This window comes from Populus trichocarpa, chromosome 2 (genome assembly GCF_000002775.5).
Source record: "Populus trichocarpa isolate Nisqually-1 chromosome 2, P.trichocarpa_v4.1, whole genome shotgun sequence".
Classification (NCBI taxonomy): Eukaryota; Viridiplantae; Streptophyta; class Magnoliopsida; order Malpighiales; family Salicaceae; genus Populus; species Populus trichocarpa.
This window is the reverse complement of record NC_037286.2, coordinates 21,812,384-21,828,801: the sequence shown is the minus strand read 5'-3', so window position 1 is coordinate 21,828,801 and position 16,418 is coordinate 21,812,384. Positions and strand designations below refer to the sequence as shown.

Genomic DNA, 16,418 nt, shown 5'->3' with positions numbered 1-16,418 from the left:
TGAGTCTAGAGCTTGCTTCCAAGAGCAACGTGTTCATTTAACTATGCAAAAAAGTATGAAAAGGCCCTATTATCCCTACATTCAAGGAAAAGTTTTGTTAGAAAGAAAAAAAAATTAATTTCATTGTTGTTGTTCAGAAGTCTAGAGCTATAATATTTTGGCACTATTGAAATCTCCCTTTTTTTTTAGTTTTTGTTATTTATTTCAATTTAAAATATTAATAAATAAATATTTCATTAATATTCCATGATAAAAGGAACGCATACAAAAGAGATAAAAAAATATTTAGTTGAAAAAATAAAATAAATTTGCTTTGAGAGAATTTTAGAGAGAATTTTTATACTTTAAAAAAAAACAAAAAATAAAAAGACATGTCTCTTTTATTTCCATTAACTCTCGATAATATACAAAATTGAAAATAACCCTCCCATTTTAAAGCTTAAATCTTGTTGTATGGAATTCAAAATCAGGCATGCAAGTCAAATTTCCAAGGCGCTACTAAATTAAAATGCTTTGATCTAAAACCCTGCTTAAAGCCTGGGCCATGCCTGAGGAGCGCTTTTAACAACATTAGCTGCATATCTGGCCATGTTTGCATTCCTACCTTTTGTGATTTGGTTTGTAAGGCGGCAGTGGGCTGTCATGCACTTGTGCTTATCCTGAATTTGGCTCGATAGAATGCATGAAAAACAGACAACTTGTACGAAATGCTTGCGATGCATTTTCAATTTTTCATAGTCATTCGCTGATTTATTGGGATAATTTAAAATAATATTTTTTTTTATTTTTTAAATAAAAATTAAATTTTATTTTGAAATTAATTAGTTCATCTCACTCAGGTTTGATTAGATTAATTAAGTTAGATAAGTTACTTCAAATTAATCTTTAAAATACTTTGAAATAAAACTTAATTTAAACAAAAATTTAAATTAATATATTATTACATCGAGTTATTATACCAAACTAAATTTAATACCTATGATAATAGTTAATTTCTCTCTATATATATATCTACGATGATTATTTCATTTACAATAAGCTTAATAATAATAATTACAACTTGATAATTTTTTTTTACTAAATAATAGTATAGATTGTGTTTAAATAATTTATTATTTATTTACATTTCATGATTTAAAAAAAAATATTTAAAAGAAATGCCACATTAACTAATTACCCGGCCCATAAGGAAGCTTTTGTGAAAGATTTAATTACTCCCAGCATTATTCAATCAATCAATAAGAAAAAAAAAAAAAAAACCTCGAATATTGTAATTAAGAAAAGGAATGTACGTAAAAAAAGAAAGAATTGGAAGAAAGAAAGGAAAGACACTGCCAACTTGGTTATATTACCAATTGAAGCTAATTAATTTAATTATATGAAAAATTAACTAATTATACGCAAAATAAACCATCTTATATAGTCATGATCCATATGCAGACCACATCAACCCTAATTATATAGTACTTTATTCTTTTTTGTTCTTCCTACCTAGGCCTCCATCGATTTGTAAGGTACCCCAGAGACAAGCTCTAACTACAATAAAAAGCTCCAACAAAATCAATCTATCATTTTCCTCGTGAATGCTCTCTATTTGAAGCTTTCTTTCTCGTAAGAACATGCGATTTTTGGTGCAGAAACAGTTGTAATTAACAGATGCCAGGCATGTTGTTCCAATGGCAGGAAACCAGGGCCCTTCCACGGTTTGGAACTGCTTCTGTGTTGGAAGCACGAGTGAGTGAAGCATCTTCCTTAACGTCGGGGTCTCTGTTGTCATCAACAATATTAAGCCCACTGTATGGCATTCTATTGGAATTGCGTTCATTTCTGCTTTGACGATACCACTCTGGGAGTGGCTCCGACGATGGGAAGTTATTAAGCAGGCTGATGAAGTCATCATCCATGGAATTCAACTCCTGGTCAGCTGCTTCCTCGCTTGGTTTTGTCCCTGAGTAATGCAAAAGCAATTACATTTTCGTATGTATAATCATTAATAGTAAAAATGAACATAAAGGCTTAACACTTAAATAAACTCTTAAAATAGTTTTAAAAATTAAAAAAATAAAAGAAATATCCCATCCGAAGATTTTGTGCTTGATAATAAAAAATTTCAAGAATAGATTCAATTATTCAAGGCTTTATATAGTATCAAAATAAATAAATTACTAATTAATAACCTTCTCTAAAAAGTGAAAGAATAGCTAGCTAATTAATGCTACAGAGAGCTACTCATGCAAATTGGGTGAAATACCACGAGACAATTCAGTCACCAACTAACCAAAGATAACCATCATAATTACTGCTATGATACAGAGTATTTAACAGTAAACAAAAGAAATCCTGGATTAATAGTGAAAAATTAAAAATAAAAATAAAAACTTACATATATTTGAGGATTGAGACGAGCTCAAATCATCCCACAGTTTTTCACCTTCCTCCTTTACAGTACTATCCATCGCACGTTTCCCTTCGTTAGATGCCGGCAGCAAGTCATCACTATTTGATTTCCCTTTGAAAGATATAGTCTTAGCCTCCTGCAGCAAAGCATCCAACAAACCGCTATTGTTCATATTGCCTGCCATTCCTTGTTGGCTAGTTTCACTGTTACTGTAGCCATTGTTGTTGCTTTTGTTGGATGCCTCCTCGAAACAAGCACCACCACCCCAAGAAGTTGTCGGCCCTGGTGGTGTTTGGCCTGAAGGAATAAAGCCAATTGGCTGAACTTGACCCCCCATTATAAGTGAAGTAAAACTCATATTGCTTTCCATATCGGCATCATTGTAGAACAGTACTGATGGTGGTGTATTTATCGGGGCTGCTTGCCTAGTGGGGTTTTGACTGAATAGATTTGTAGAAAGAGGTGATTGCTGATACGACGAAACAGGAGGCAAAGACAGAGGTAAACAGCCATCGTTACTGTTGGTATTAGCAAACAGTTTTAACTGATGGCTCGGATTGGAGTAGAATGCAAGTGGACTAAGATGATTCTGCAAAGGGTTCAAGGGAGTTGCGAAACTATTGATGGGATCAAGGGGTGGAAAACAGAGATTGTAAGGAGATGAGGAGAGTGAGGTAGAGTTGGGTTGTGTTCGTCGGCCTTCCTGGTGGTGAAAGCGAACCGCAGCTGTTTTCGCTTGGAAATCTTGGGGGTATATAGGCAGACCAGCTCTTTGATGTCTTTTCATTCTGGTATTCCAATAGTTCTTGATTTCATTATCAGTTCTACCGGGTAACTGCCATAATAGAGAAAAGACATAATATATCAGAAGCAGAAAGGTACAAAGTACTTCGAAAAAGAGGTGGGGCTAAAGATAACTGGAGAGTGCAGAGAAAAAGAGGAAAAAGGGAAAAAAGACGGGCAAGAAATCATAATTTAAGCTCAAGAACATAAATGTAAGAGAAGACTTAATACATCATATTTAATTGGAGAAACTATCATTCTAGATGGCATTTGGTTCTAAAAAAAAAACTAGATAAAAGAAAAATGGAAAAAAAAAAATACAACTAATAACAAGGAAGGAAAAGGTCAAAGATGAGAAGGCATCATTCAAATGGTGGAGATGTTAAAAAAAGGCATGAAGCAACATGCACGAGTATATTTACCTGAGAGGCCATTCGAGCCCATTTATTACCATGTTTGGCATGAAGTTCGATGATGATTTTCTCTTCATCGGGTGTAAAAGAACCTTTTTTTAGATTAGGCCTCAAATGATTTGCCCATCTGAGCCTGCAACTCTTGCCGCACCTCATCAATCTGAAATTCTTTTGCACAGAATTCCAATTTCCTTCTCCATGTTTCTTCACGTACTCTATCAAGATGGCATCTTCCGCTACCGTCCATGGCCCCTTTTTCAAGCCTTGATTGAACCCTTTTGGAGCTGTAGCCTGTCCACTCTCCATCACTACTACTCTATCAATATTGTTGCAGTTCCTATTGCTCATCATCTTGGATGAATTTCCACACCATCAATACCACCACTAGCTGCTGTAGCAAGGCTGAAACTCTTTTGTTTTGTGGTTATGTTTGTGGAGTTGTTTGAGGGTTTAAATAGAGCTAAAATCTGTTTATGAGTCTTTTCATTACGCAATATTAATTGTCCTTGTGTTATTTTCCTTAATGACAATTGTATGTTCTCATTTGCATGCCTCTAATGTTTGCACTTTTATTATTATTAATTTGTTGTGCTAGTTCTCTCCTCTATTAAGACGTGTGAGAAATACAGGGAGGAGAGGAGGAAGTGTGAAATTAAAGTCCTTTACCCTTTTTAGCTTCTCTTTTATAAGAGTTTATGGATTTAGAGAGAAAGCTTCAGATGTAGAGAGAGAAAAAAAACTATAAAAAGAAATGTGTAACGTCTCGTGGATATGTGTTGAGATTAAATAGATAAAACAAAGTCCGTGAAAAAATTTGGACGTGTCAAATATATAATCTGATAAAGATGCTTATAATTTTCTATCCAACCATTGAATCGTGCTCAAACTTGATTAGGAGAGTCTAAAAAAAACTATAAAAAGAAACGCGTAACGTCTTTTTGATATGTGTAGAGATTAAATAGATAAAACAAAGTCCGTTAAAAGTTTGGATGTGTAAAATATATAACCTAATAAAGATGCTTATAATTTTCGATTCAATTATTGAATTGTGTTCAAATTCAATCAGGAAAATTTACAAGTCCAAAATAAAAGATTAATTAGCTATAGGGATCTAGAAAGCTTTAAAACTAGACACAAAAGATATTATTTTTGCTATTTTAATTATTTTTCTAGTTGATTTTTTATTTTAATTACTTTTTTTTTTACTTAGCTTTCAAACTTTTGATTGGGTCGGTTTTATTAGGTCAGTTTTATTGGTGTGTTATTATTTTATTAAATTATTAAATTATATATTTTTTAGAAAATATCAGAGTTTTTTCTATTTATTTTTCTACAATCTAGTACTATAATATTAAAGCTTAAGATCCTAGTTTCTATCCACACTACACGTTTATTCTTAGGGCTTGATTTTAATATAGGATTTTATGGTCTAATATAATAAATCATGTGTATTCTCGAAGTTTTTCTTCTTTTTCTTATTCTCAATATTGTTTAGCATTGCTTTTTATTATTATTCTAAGGGATAAATTTTACCTCTCTTTTTGGAAATTATAAGTATAAATCTGAATTAATATTTTCATACCTACATGGAAATAGCATTTGTAAATTCATATTCATAAAGATGCTTTGACAAGCATTAATTGGTATAAGTTTTCAGATTACAATTGTAATGATTTTGAAATGAGATATTACAATTGACAAGCATTAATTCGATTCTTTCAATTTTAAAAGAAAAATCATTATTAATAGCCAGTCTTAGACAAGTTAGTTCATTATAGTCATGATTATTTATTATCAAGGTCATTCTGGCAATCGAAGGTCTCATATGAATACATACTTTAATATCTAAAAATCATTAGCATTGTGAACAAATACCATTCGTCTTTGCATGTGTGTTTGTAATCCTTGTATTCATAAATATTATTTGACATCCATCTTCTAATGTAGTTTTTCAGAGATCACCACTAGAGAAATGAATTATACCTACAAAATATTTTGTACATGGAAAAGTTGTGTATCCATTGGTAAAAATATATCTGACGTATTAATGGTGTCGCTATTTAGAGTTACGTCGGTGATTTCACATCTATCGGTAATTTTATTGTTGATTTAATCAGCAGCAGTTAGACCAATGAAATATTATTATCAATGATAAAAACATGCGACGACCAATTTTTGTTAGTATATTGCTTAGTAAATATTACCAATGGACTTCCGACGAATGACCTGTTTGTAATACATCTAATATTTTCAACAGATACCTGACAAAATCACCGACAATCATGTTATGTTGGTCTATATAAAAAACCTTAGCAACTCTATGTAATTCTCCAAGAAAAATTGGCATGTTTTACCAATTGAATAACCGATAGAGTTTTATGTTCATCAGTGGTGTACTAAATTTTTTCTTATTGATATCAAAACAATTTAACATTAAACAACATTCAAGAACATTAAACAAAAAATTCAACTTGAATAATACATTTAATATTATTAATTTGACTTTAAAAATCAATAACAAATGTTTATAAACATTAAGAAGAGGCTGCAAATAGAAGGGGGGAGTCTTGTTGATATTTATAAGGGAGAGGTTAATGATTGGGCATGTATGCAATCATCTCCTCTCATTGCTGCCTTTTTTTTCCCTTCAAACTTTGTCAGAGCACCAATTTGTTGTTCAACGGCTCGTGATGGCTGACTTGTGCTAAATTATGGGGTACCTACAGTCGAGACACTACACCTCAACCTCATATATCATGCTAGAGTCATAAAGATACCATAAACTCAATTCTTATGATGTCTCCTAGTTGCTCCAGCCTTCAACCACCTCCTTAATGGCTCGTGATGGCTGACTCGTGCTAAATTATAGGGTGCCTATAGTCGAGACACTACACCTCAACCTCATATATCATGCTAGAGTCATAAAGATACCATAAACTCAATTCTTATGATGTCTCCTAGTTGCTCCAGCCTTCAACCACAACTCCAAATTTTATTTTGGATAAGTTAAAGGGTCCTTCATATATTTGACGTGCATTCTGGCATTATATTTTTCCTACATAATAGAATAAACATGTCAAAGTTATGGATAAAAAAATATTAGCCCAAACAATGTACAGAAGGTTTAAAAATTGACTTACAATAAACACTTCAACTCAATTGTTCATGAACTGTTGCATCTTTTTTTTTGTCCTCCTTTTGTATATGTGTTTACATGTATAACTTCATCAGAGTTAACTCGCATCCAAGCTACGTAGCCTGCAAAATAAATCCATAAATAAACAAAGGAGAATGCATAGCATATCAACATTAGATTCCAAGAACTTAAAAGAAATCAAACCTCGATGAGAGAGAAATTGTCACTTGGAATTGAAAATAAAAATACCATCTTTATAATTTTGATGCAATTGTATTTAAAATCATAATGATAATATAACACTCGTGCATTGTTGTGGGGAACTCTTTGGCAGGGTTGTTAAGATCTAGTTTAACAAGTTAACCTTAAAAGTTAAAACCTCTCGACTCGAATCCTTACATAGCTTGAGTTTCAAATTAAATCGTGTGGGAGAAATTGATCAAATATTCGACTTAGCGAGTTTAAAGACCACTCAAATGACTAATAAAAACTTTGTTTGACTTAAAAAAATTTCAAGACAAAATTGTTATTTCTTTAATATTGAAATGATGATATCTTGGATTGACCCAAGTTAACTCGTGAAACTTGCAACTCAAGTCATGGATCTTACTGAGTTTAATAACTTTATTTTTTAAAACTAATTTTTTTCACAATGTGATAAAAAAAGACACTCATAGAAAAGCAACCACATAAGATAAAAAAAAAAAACCGATCATGATCGGTTGTAAAAAAAAAACACTTGCTAATTTTATTTAAAAAAACTACTATAATTTTATTCAAAATAAAGTAAAAATCAAATGGTATTAAATAAAACAATATCTAAAATCTATTTTTAATTAATTTAAAATTTTAATAAAATAGTATATTTTAAATTAATTAATTTTAAAGAAATTTCATCTTAATTTAAGGGGGGGAAATAGGTTAGGCATGCGAACCCGGGTAGCCCATCATGCTTGGCCCATCAAAATAAGGGGAGGTGTGTTGGTCTAGTAGCCATTCTCATGCGTCTAGGCTTTTTTTTTTTTTTTTTAAACACATTGTTAGCCTAATTTTTTTCAAAAAAGAAAAAGTTGGTGACACATTGTCTTTTTGCCCAATTTCCGGTTACCGAAGAGGTGGTTGAAAAATTAGGTTGTGGTGTTTTGAACCCAAAAACCAATCTTTAACCTATTTTCATATGAAAATACTTTTAAAAAAACACTCTAATAACTTCAATAAATTGATTTTTAAACTTGAAAAACCCTTAAATCAATTAAAAAACACAAAACTAAATTGGAAAAAAACTTTTCATAGATTAATGTACTTTGTTTACAACATGAAAGCCCAAAAACACATTTTGTGGCCCTCATATTGCCAATAGAAATAATTTAACACCAAACTTGGCTTTTTCTTTTTTTGTTAATAGAATCTTGTCAACCAAATGTTTACTCTCTTCTCCACTAGTTTTCAACAACGATCTTTATCCTTCCTCATATTCAGGGACTAATATGTAAAGAAAATGAAATGCATAATTAAAAAACTAAAAGAACCAAAAAGGTTGTAAAAAATCTTAATGAGTATTTTTAGAAAAGGCATTGACAACATAGTAACAAAAAAAGGGTTGCATGTTTGTTTTATTGTCAAATGTGGTCCTCAAAAATTCAATTTTCATAACCAACAAAATTGAGTCTTGTCTTGCCAAATTGAATACGAATGTAATGGTAGAATATCTTTACGACACTTTAAAAATCATATAAAAAGCTATTTAAAATAAATTATGAGCTCAAAATTTCATTTAATATAGTTTGTAAGGATAAAATTGAAAATAATTAGGAGATCATAATAGAAGTTGCTCAAAGGAAAAAAAAAATTGCATTGTTCAAGTGAATAATGTATTGTGAGGGAATCCAAATTTTGTCATTTATCGTTTTTACGTTGGTTTCTTCTTTTTTTTTTCTTATACTTTTATTAGCAAAAAAATATTTTTTTAAATAAAAAAATTAAATATTTTCTCTTCAATTTACATTACAGACAAAAAAATTCAATTAGTAAGTAGCAAAAATCACGTATCACATGTAATTCTTTTGTCTTGTTAGACATTCTTGATTGATTGACACTAGTGAAATCCGTTTTGCTTTGGAGAAAACTTCGCTGCCTGGTCAGCGTTACGCTGCCAGTGTATTAAAAGCCGTAAAAATAATATAATACTGCCAAGTCGACGTGGAAAACTCTTTAATAAGGTAATTAAATTTGGATCAGGGAGTCTTTACTCAATTTCTTACTTAATCTAATTTTAAATTAAATCATATAAAATTATTTAACGAGGTTAAAAATAAAAATCAATGATGAATAGTAAAATAATAGTTTAATTTTAAACAAAAATTAAAAATAATATTTAAAAAAAAACTATTAAAATAATATGGATCGACCCATATTAACCTGGATTAATCCATCAAACTTGCAACACAAATCATGACTCCAATAGCTTCCCTAACTCTGATTTTAAGTTTTATTTTTTACTTATAAGATAAAAATATAAACACCCCCATTTTCAACTGTCTGTGCATCTAAAATCACCTCATAATATATATATATATATATATAAACAACATTAAATCAATAAAATGGTAAAAATAATATTTTTCACTAAAACAAAAAAATTGAAAAACAACAAAGACCAAAAACAAAATTTTCCAAACTTCTATAGGAAAAAAAAACAAAAAACAAAAGGCGCTGAACAAAAAATTGTGTTAAGAAATTCATTTTTGCCTCATTCTCAAATTTGGTATCCATTTTTTTTAATACCACTAAAACTGAGATCCATTTTGCAAAATTGATTCACATTTTGATAACCATATACAAAGCAAATCAAAATAATTCTTGAGGCTTAAATCCAAAACAACAATTTGTCTGATAAAATTAAAAAAAAATGATAATTAAGGACTTAAATAAAACAAAACAAAACAAAAAAGGACTAAAAAAGCATTACTGTGATTCATGGTTTTTGTGAGACAGTACACAGTGAAAATACCATGCCAATTAGTTTTTTTTAATTTTAATTTAATTTTAACATACTCATTTCTCTTTCAAGTTACAAATCTCTGAAACTGACATCAAAATATCAGCTTGCTAAGAGCTCAAGACAATGATGATCATTGAACAGGTATTTTGCTTTTCATCACCCTGGCTATGTTTTTATTTCCCATTTATTTATTCATTTGAAATGGGATTTCACTTGTGTATTCAACACAGGGCCTGTAGGATTTCTAAGTTCAAGTTACTAATAGCTCAACGACGATTCTTTTTTCACAAATGCAAATTTTCTAAAGTCAGTAACCCCAATGGCCAAGTGTGTAGGTAGTGGAATTGATGATCAAACACAGGGTGTTCTAAATAAGATCAACCAAGCATGTGAAGATCTGCATTCATTCAGCACAGCTCAAATCAGAGACATCATCAAAGAAACACTTTCAAGGAAAATATCTACCTGTTGATCATATGCCCCGAGCTATCGGTCATTGGTGCTGCAAACTGTGGATGCAAGTGCTCTGTTGAATGGGTTTTGAGTAGAATGATTGAAGGGCAAAAACAAAGGGTTGCCAAACTTCTTCTAGTTAAAATTAATCGAGATAAAACATGCATAAAATGTTTTGTCTGTCAAGTTGTAGAATATACGGATTAATACATGAGCTAAAGCTTCTCTCACTAAAGTAAACCTACAGACTGAGATTTAGGTTTCAATAAACATAATCTTGCTTCATTCTGTTAATGCTCAGTACTGATCGATGCACCTACTCAAAATTTAGGTTGGTCTATCAGAGAAAATAAAGCTGAGGAGTTGAACTAAATTCTGTGGTGCAGTTTTCAGACTTCTCATTGTTTATACTTGGAGAATTAAAATTTATTGTCAAGATTTTTACTAATATGAAGTTCTCTCTCTAATTATTTGCTTTTATTTCTGATAAAATCAACAAAATATATTACCAAATTGGCATTTTCTGTTTCATTCCAAGAGAGCTCAATTAGCAAGGAGCAATTCTAAAAGAATGTAATTTCTATAGATATCTTTACAGAATTTTGGGAATGGAACTGTAAAACCCATTATAGTGCTGCCGTAAACATTAAGAAATTACAGTGACAGAATTACAAGAAAGATCCACATAAGATGATAGTAACTGTGAACAAGTCATGAATACCTCTTTCACAGCCGATTAGGAACAAGGAACAAAGAGTCTTTAGTATCTCCACCTTGAGACATCACCATCAAGCAAACAGATGAGAAACCAGCGACGTACCATTTGAACTCATTTTCAATTTGGATGCCTTAACAAATTATCACAACATATCTTTGATGAAATCAAGGTTTAGGGTATCCCGAACAATAAGAAAAAATCCAAGGGTAATAACAAGCACGATCCCGGATGACATAATCCGCTGCTCTATTTCTAAAGGGAGCTTTCTCCCACCCCTAGCTGCTTCTATGAGAATGAAGGCCAGGGAGCCCCCATCCAAAGCAGGTAATGGAAGGAGGTTTATCACTGCAAGATTAATATTGAGCACAGCTGCAAATTGGTAAAGTCCATCAATATTTGACCTTGCAACTTCTGCACCAACAGCAATTATAGCGACTGGACCTGATACCTTGCTTGCTGATTGAGAGAAGTTTGAAAAAGTTTGTTTCAAGCTATCCACCACATTGGATGAAAGACCCCAAAATTCTTCTCCAGCAAAATTAAATGCCTCGAAGATGTTCTTAGCTATAGCCTTGGTAATCTTTACATTGTTTGATAATTGAACTCCAATTTTACCTGTTCCATCAAAACTCTCATCCGGGGTGACACCAATTTCAAAATTCTGTTCCCCCCTCTCAACCTTAAGCAACACATTCTTGTTAGGACTACTCTTAATGACATCAACAACCTCGGACACTGCATTGGGCCCAGTTTTAGGCAAATTCGTTCCATTAACAGCAAGAATTACATCGCCGGGAAGCAACCCATCACGGGAAGCAGCAGAAAAGGCTTGAACTTCAGGAACAAGCACCCCAGGAAAGGCCTCTTGCACAGGCAAACCAACTGATAATACTTGAGCAAGGATTATAGCATAAGCAAAGATGATATTGGCAATAACACCAGCTGATATCACTATCGTTCTATCCAATATCGGTCTATTCTTAAGCAAATTCTCATCATCTACTGGTATGTCGCTCTCCGGATCATTATCAGGAAACCCCACAAACCCACCCAAAGGAAAAGCTCTAATAGAATATTCAACGTTCCTTGCATTAAATTTAGCTAAAATTGGACCAAACCCAACAGCAAATTTACTTACATGAATACCCTGTAGATAAGCAGCAAGGAAATGACCACCTTCATGAACAACAATAATGGCTGTCAACACTCCAACTGCCTCTAAAACAGATTCAAAGTTCCCTAAGTCAAATCCAGAGACAGCCCATGACCTAAAGTCCAACCTTTTCCCAAGAGGGCATCTGGTGAAAAGGGGAGTCTTGGAGTGAAAATTGAGGTTTGATGAATAGCAAAGCGAAGAGGAAAGAGGTTTAAAAAAATGGGTGGTTTTGCGCTTTAATGAGGATGACTCTAAAATGGGTGACTTTGAGTTAGAAAATCTAGGGAGAGAAGATGAAGGGGAAGGGGATAGAGAGGAAGATAAGCTTATTAGCATGGCTTCTTGATTGGTGTTTGCTTTAACAAGGGAGGGTTTAGGCTAATGGGAGAAGGAGATATGGCTAAAAGGGAAGGTAGTGGCTGTAGATAATTCATATTTCTTGAGTTTGTGGAGGGGAAGTAGAGTGATAATTTTGTCTTCATTCCACGCAAGTGATGCGTTTTGCTTGCGTGTTTTGTATTCTTCTTGGTGTAAGACGCAAGACTTCTAAATTGATATTTTAAAAAAAAAAATCTCGATATTTAAAAGTTCATTTCATCCTTACATATCCGGTAAAGTTAGGTCTATTCATTATGGGTAAAATTCTTCGGTGATGGTATATTTTATTTATAAGATTCGAATTTAAATTTTATTTAAAAGATATAAGTGTTAAATTACTTCAACCAACCGTTATTAGTTTTTAAATTAGAATATGTAAGATGCATTGTTTTTATAAATATTTTTTATTTTGAAAATATAATAAAATATTTTTTTATTTTAAAAAAATTATTTTAAAATAAGTATATTAAAACGATTTTAAAAATAAAAAAAAAGTAATTTTAAATAAAAAAATTAAATTTTTTTAAAACAATATTTAAAATGCAATTCTAAAAACACCAGAATACCATTCCGGAGATCAAGTCAGGGTCCGTAGAGGTCTCGGACAACTTTGAAACAACCAAGGTTTTTCCTTGGGTTTGCCTGTTGTTGTGGTAATGGCTAGAAATGGATATTCTCGTATATTCATTCTTTTATATTTATAATTTTATTTATATTAAAAAAAGTATTTATATTTTATATTCATATTCTATTTATTATTTATTGAATACTAAATATATATATATATATATATATATAGAGAGAGAGAGAGAGGGGGGGTAATACTATTGTATATTTTTTAGTTAGATTTGAATAAAATTTTAGGTTTTTTTTATAATATTTATACCTTATGTAAGAATTTTGAATATACATACCCAATTCAAAATAATTATTATACAAAAATATTAATAATTCAAATGGTTTTAAATAGATATTCATCATATTCAAATAAAGTTGTAATCCTTCTTGTTCATAAAAATTTAAAGTAATTTTTTAATTAATCCAGTGACTAATTATTTTCAAAAGTGTTTTTAAAAAAAATTAATTTTTTTTTTATTTTTTATTTATTTCAAATTAATATTTTTTTTAGTGTTTTCAGATCATTTTGATATGCTGATATCAAAAATAATTTTTAAAAAATAAAAAAAATATTATTTTGATACATTTCTAAGTGAAAAATACTTTAAAAAACAACCGCAATCACACTCCCAAACATATCTGGATGGGGATTTTTTTACTTCATGCCAAAATTGTTTTCTTTAAATGCTTGATGACTTGTTGAAAACATTTTGATTTATGTGATTATAATATGAAAAATAATTAGGAAATTTCCTATTCTCCTACTGTTGCACCTGTATAACTATTTCTCTACCTACTTTAATTTACCACCACACATACGCGCGCGCACTAAAATCTTTTTTATCTTTGTCTTTAAAATAATATCTTTCTCTCAATTTTTTTTATTTTTTTTTCTAACTCTTTCTTGTTATTTTAACCTCGTCAAATAAATTACAGATATAAAATATTAAAAGTACAAGATAAAACATAATCTTATAAGAAAATATAGAAAAAAAATTAGGAAAATATTTTACCGGGAGAAACTAGTTAAAAAAAAAAAAGGAATATGTCGTAATAGGTTGTACTCTAGGATTTTAATTTCATGATATTTATTGTGATATATATATATATATATATATATATATATGATAAACAACTATATAAGAGATAAAACTAATGAAATGGGAAAGGACGCGAAAAAAATTTGCTATGCTCAAGAAGAATTAATAGTGTGTAGAACCAACTGTGTCTATTTAACATTGTGTTTGCTTTTAATTATTTTTAAATTGTTTTTCATTTTTAAAAAATTTAATTAATGTTTTTTAAAATATTTTTTTGATAATAATATTAATGTGTTAATAACAAAAATAAAAACAAATCTAAAAAAATCATTTTAATATATTTTTAATCAAAAACTATTTTTAAAAATACCCTACATCATAATACCAAACTTAAAAATTAAAATTTATGCTGTAAAAGAGTTGAGTCTATAATTTCTTATTTTTAAAGTAACAACTTGAAATTAGAAAATTAATTAGTCATCAGACAGTTGATTGTATGTATGTTAATTATATATCTATATATACCATTTCTTTGAGATTTGCATGTGCTTTCTTTAGTGTAAATATCTTTTAAAAATATTAATTAAAATATATTTAAATAATAATTTTTTAATTTTTAATATCAGCACATCAAATCATTAAAAAACACCTAAAAAAAATTAATTTTATTCTTTTTAAATCAAATTACAGAGATGCCTTTAATCGGATAGAATTGGGATGGCTTTGCTACTGACCAAACAACAAGACATGATTCGATGTTACTTTTCCTGAACTATGGAAAAGAAGTTGCAAGGTTTCATGGATAGATAATTTGAAGCTTAAATTATATATTTTTAAACATCATGGATATAAATTCATAATTATTAAATTTAACCCCACTCGGCGAGTTATTCGGAAACCAACAATTTGAATTCTAATCCAAGTTGAATTTCTAGTTAATTAAAAAAATATTAACTCGATAAAATATTGTTGACCTTATTGGTTTTTTATTAATCTAATTTTGTGGTCAAACCCTATCCAAACTTGATTTGATCAATTCTAAATATAACAAAACAGCATTATTTTAATTAAAATAATCTATCCTAATTGATCCAATAGCCTAATAACCTAATATATTTCCCAACTTGATATTCGAGTATTATGTAAATCCCTGAATAAAATTCAGAAAACTAAGAATTAATATATATACTAAAATATGTATTCAATTAATTTTCAAGACATAAAGAATGAATCACTTCGGGATGAATTAATCTCAGGTTATACATGTATAATGATGGGGGGGGGGAAGAGAGCAAAGTACAACATTGAAAACTGATATAGATTCGATGTGCTAAGAAATAAAAATTGGACTTTAACTTGTCATTACATGTTTAATTCGAATTTTAATAGAAGCATGCGAGGAATACCAACTTGTGATATCAACTAAGGTACTTTTTTCTATAAGTAGTGTGAAATATATGTGAGGTGTCATGAACATCTAGACTTTGCTCGAAGCCAGGGGAAAAAAATGTATAGGTTTCATGTGAGCTGGAATACCAAACCCAACACTAATGCTATAATATCTTTTAAGAATCCAGCATGTGGGAGACACTAATGTTGATGTAGATTGGTTTACAAATATTAATAAAGACTTATTACATGTTTCAAATAAGGTAATGGCTTGGCCCAAGATAAAAACATTGGAAGAGGCATTTCAGTATTGATTTTAAAACTTTCAATGAAGTCAGATTTGAAGAGCCCAATGAAATATTAAAAAGAGGCCTTAGTACAAATTATCCATGTGCAAGAGAAGCCCAATCCAACTTTATTTGGGCCATGACGTTTCAGCAACAAGGGTACCAATTTTCTAAATTTTCGACCAGCCTTGTATTTTTTATGTTTCTATGTGTTTTATGGATTCCTAATTAGTTTTGGACTTCCTATTATATATGAAAACATTAATTATTTTCTTTATGTAATAGGATTTATTATTTTGTTTCTTTACTTGTTAGGTGAGAAGAAAACATACCAAAGAAAACAAAAAAAATCAAGCTAACTTAGAAAACAAAGTGGAGGCAAAGCTTCCTAATTATACAAGGAGGTTATTATAGCAACTTCAATTGTGTTTTCTAATATTAGAAGGGTCTTAAGAGGCGGTAAAAGAAGGAAATTAATACCAGCAATTACTTTTCTTTTTTAAAAAAAAACATAAGTCTAAAATCAAAATCCTATTACAACTTGGAAACATCATGGACACCTTTCTTTTAGTTTCTAGGATTAATGGGTTGCATGGAAGGCTATAAATAAGCTTTAAATCAGTTCTTTTATTTTTTTTTTTCCTTCTC

General features: G+C 30.3%; 2 protein-coding genes across 2 annotated transcripts; both read right to left on the bottom strand.

Moving 5' to 3' along the window:
• Nucleotides 1-1,339: 1,339 nt before the first annotated feature.
• On the bottom strand, nucleotides 1,340-4,075 carry LOC7489898 (transcription factor MYB101). The gene is made up of 3 exons (XM_002301584.4): nucleotides 3,604-4,075; nucleotides 2,384-3,233; nucleotides 1,340-1,948 (listed from the first exon to the last, which is right to left on the bottom strand). Exons 1-3 carry the CDS (start codon nucleotides 3,943-3,945, stop codon nucleotides 1,650-1,652), a joined length of 1,491 nt encoding a protein of 496 aa, XP_002301620.2. The 5' UTR covers nucleotides 3,946-4,075; the 3' UTR covers nucleotides 1,340-1,649.
• A 6,656-nt stretch (nucleotides 4,076-10,731) lies between these two features.
• LOC7458302 (membrane metalloprotease ARASP, chloroplastic) lies at nucleotides 10,732-12,531 on the bottom strand. Its single transcript, XM_002301583.4, has one exon. The coding sequence runs from the start codon at nucleotides 12,392-12,394 to the stop codon at nucleotides 11,045-11,047; it is 1,350 nt and encodes a 449-aa protein (XP_002301619.1). The 5' UTR covers nucleotides 12,395-12,531; the 3' UTR covers nucleotides 10,732-11,044.
• Between the last annotated feature and the right edge of the window lie 3,887 nt (nucleotides 12,532-16,418).

Coding starts and splice junctions, on each gene's coding strand:
- LOC7458302 (XM_002301583.4), bottom strand. CDS start 12,394: ATGCTAATAAGCTTATCTTCCTCTCTATCCCCTTCCCCTTCATCTTCT.
- LOC7489898 (XM_002301584.4), bottom strand. CDS start 3,945: ATGATGAGCAATAGGAACTGCAACAATATTGATAGAGTAGTAGTGATG. Junction 3,234..3,603: donor GGGCTCGAATGGCCTCTCAG/GTAAATATACTC, acceptor CTATTATGGCAG/TTACCCGGTAGAACTGATAA. Junction 1,949..2,383: donor GTCTCAATCCTCAAATATAT/GTAAGTTTTTAT, acceptor TGCATTACTCAG/GGACAAAACCAAGCGAGGAA.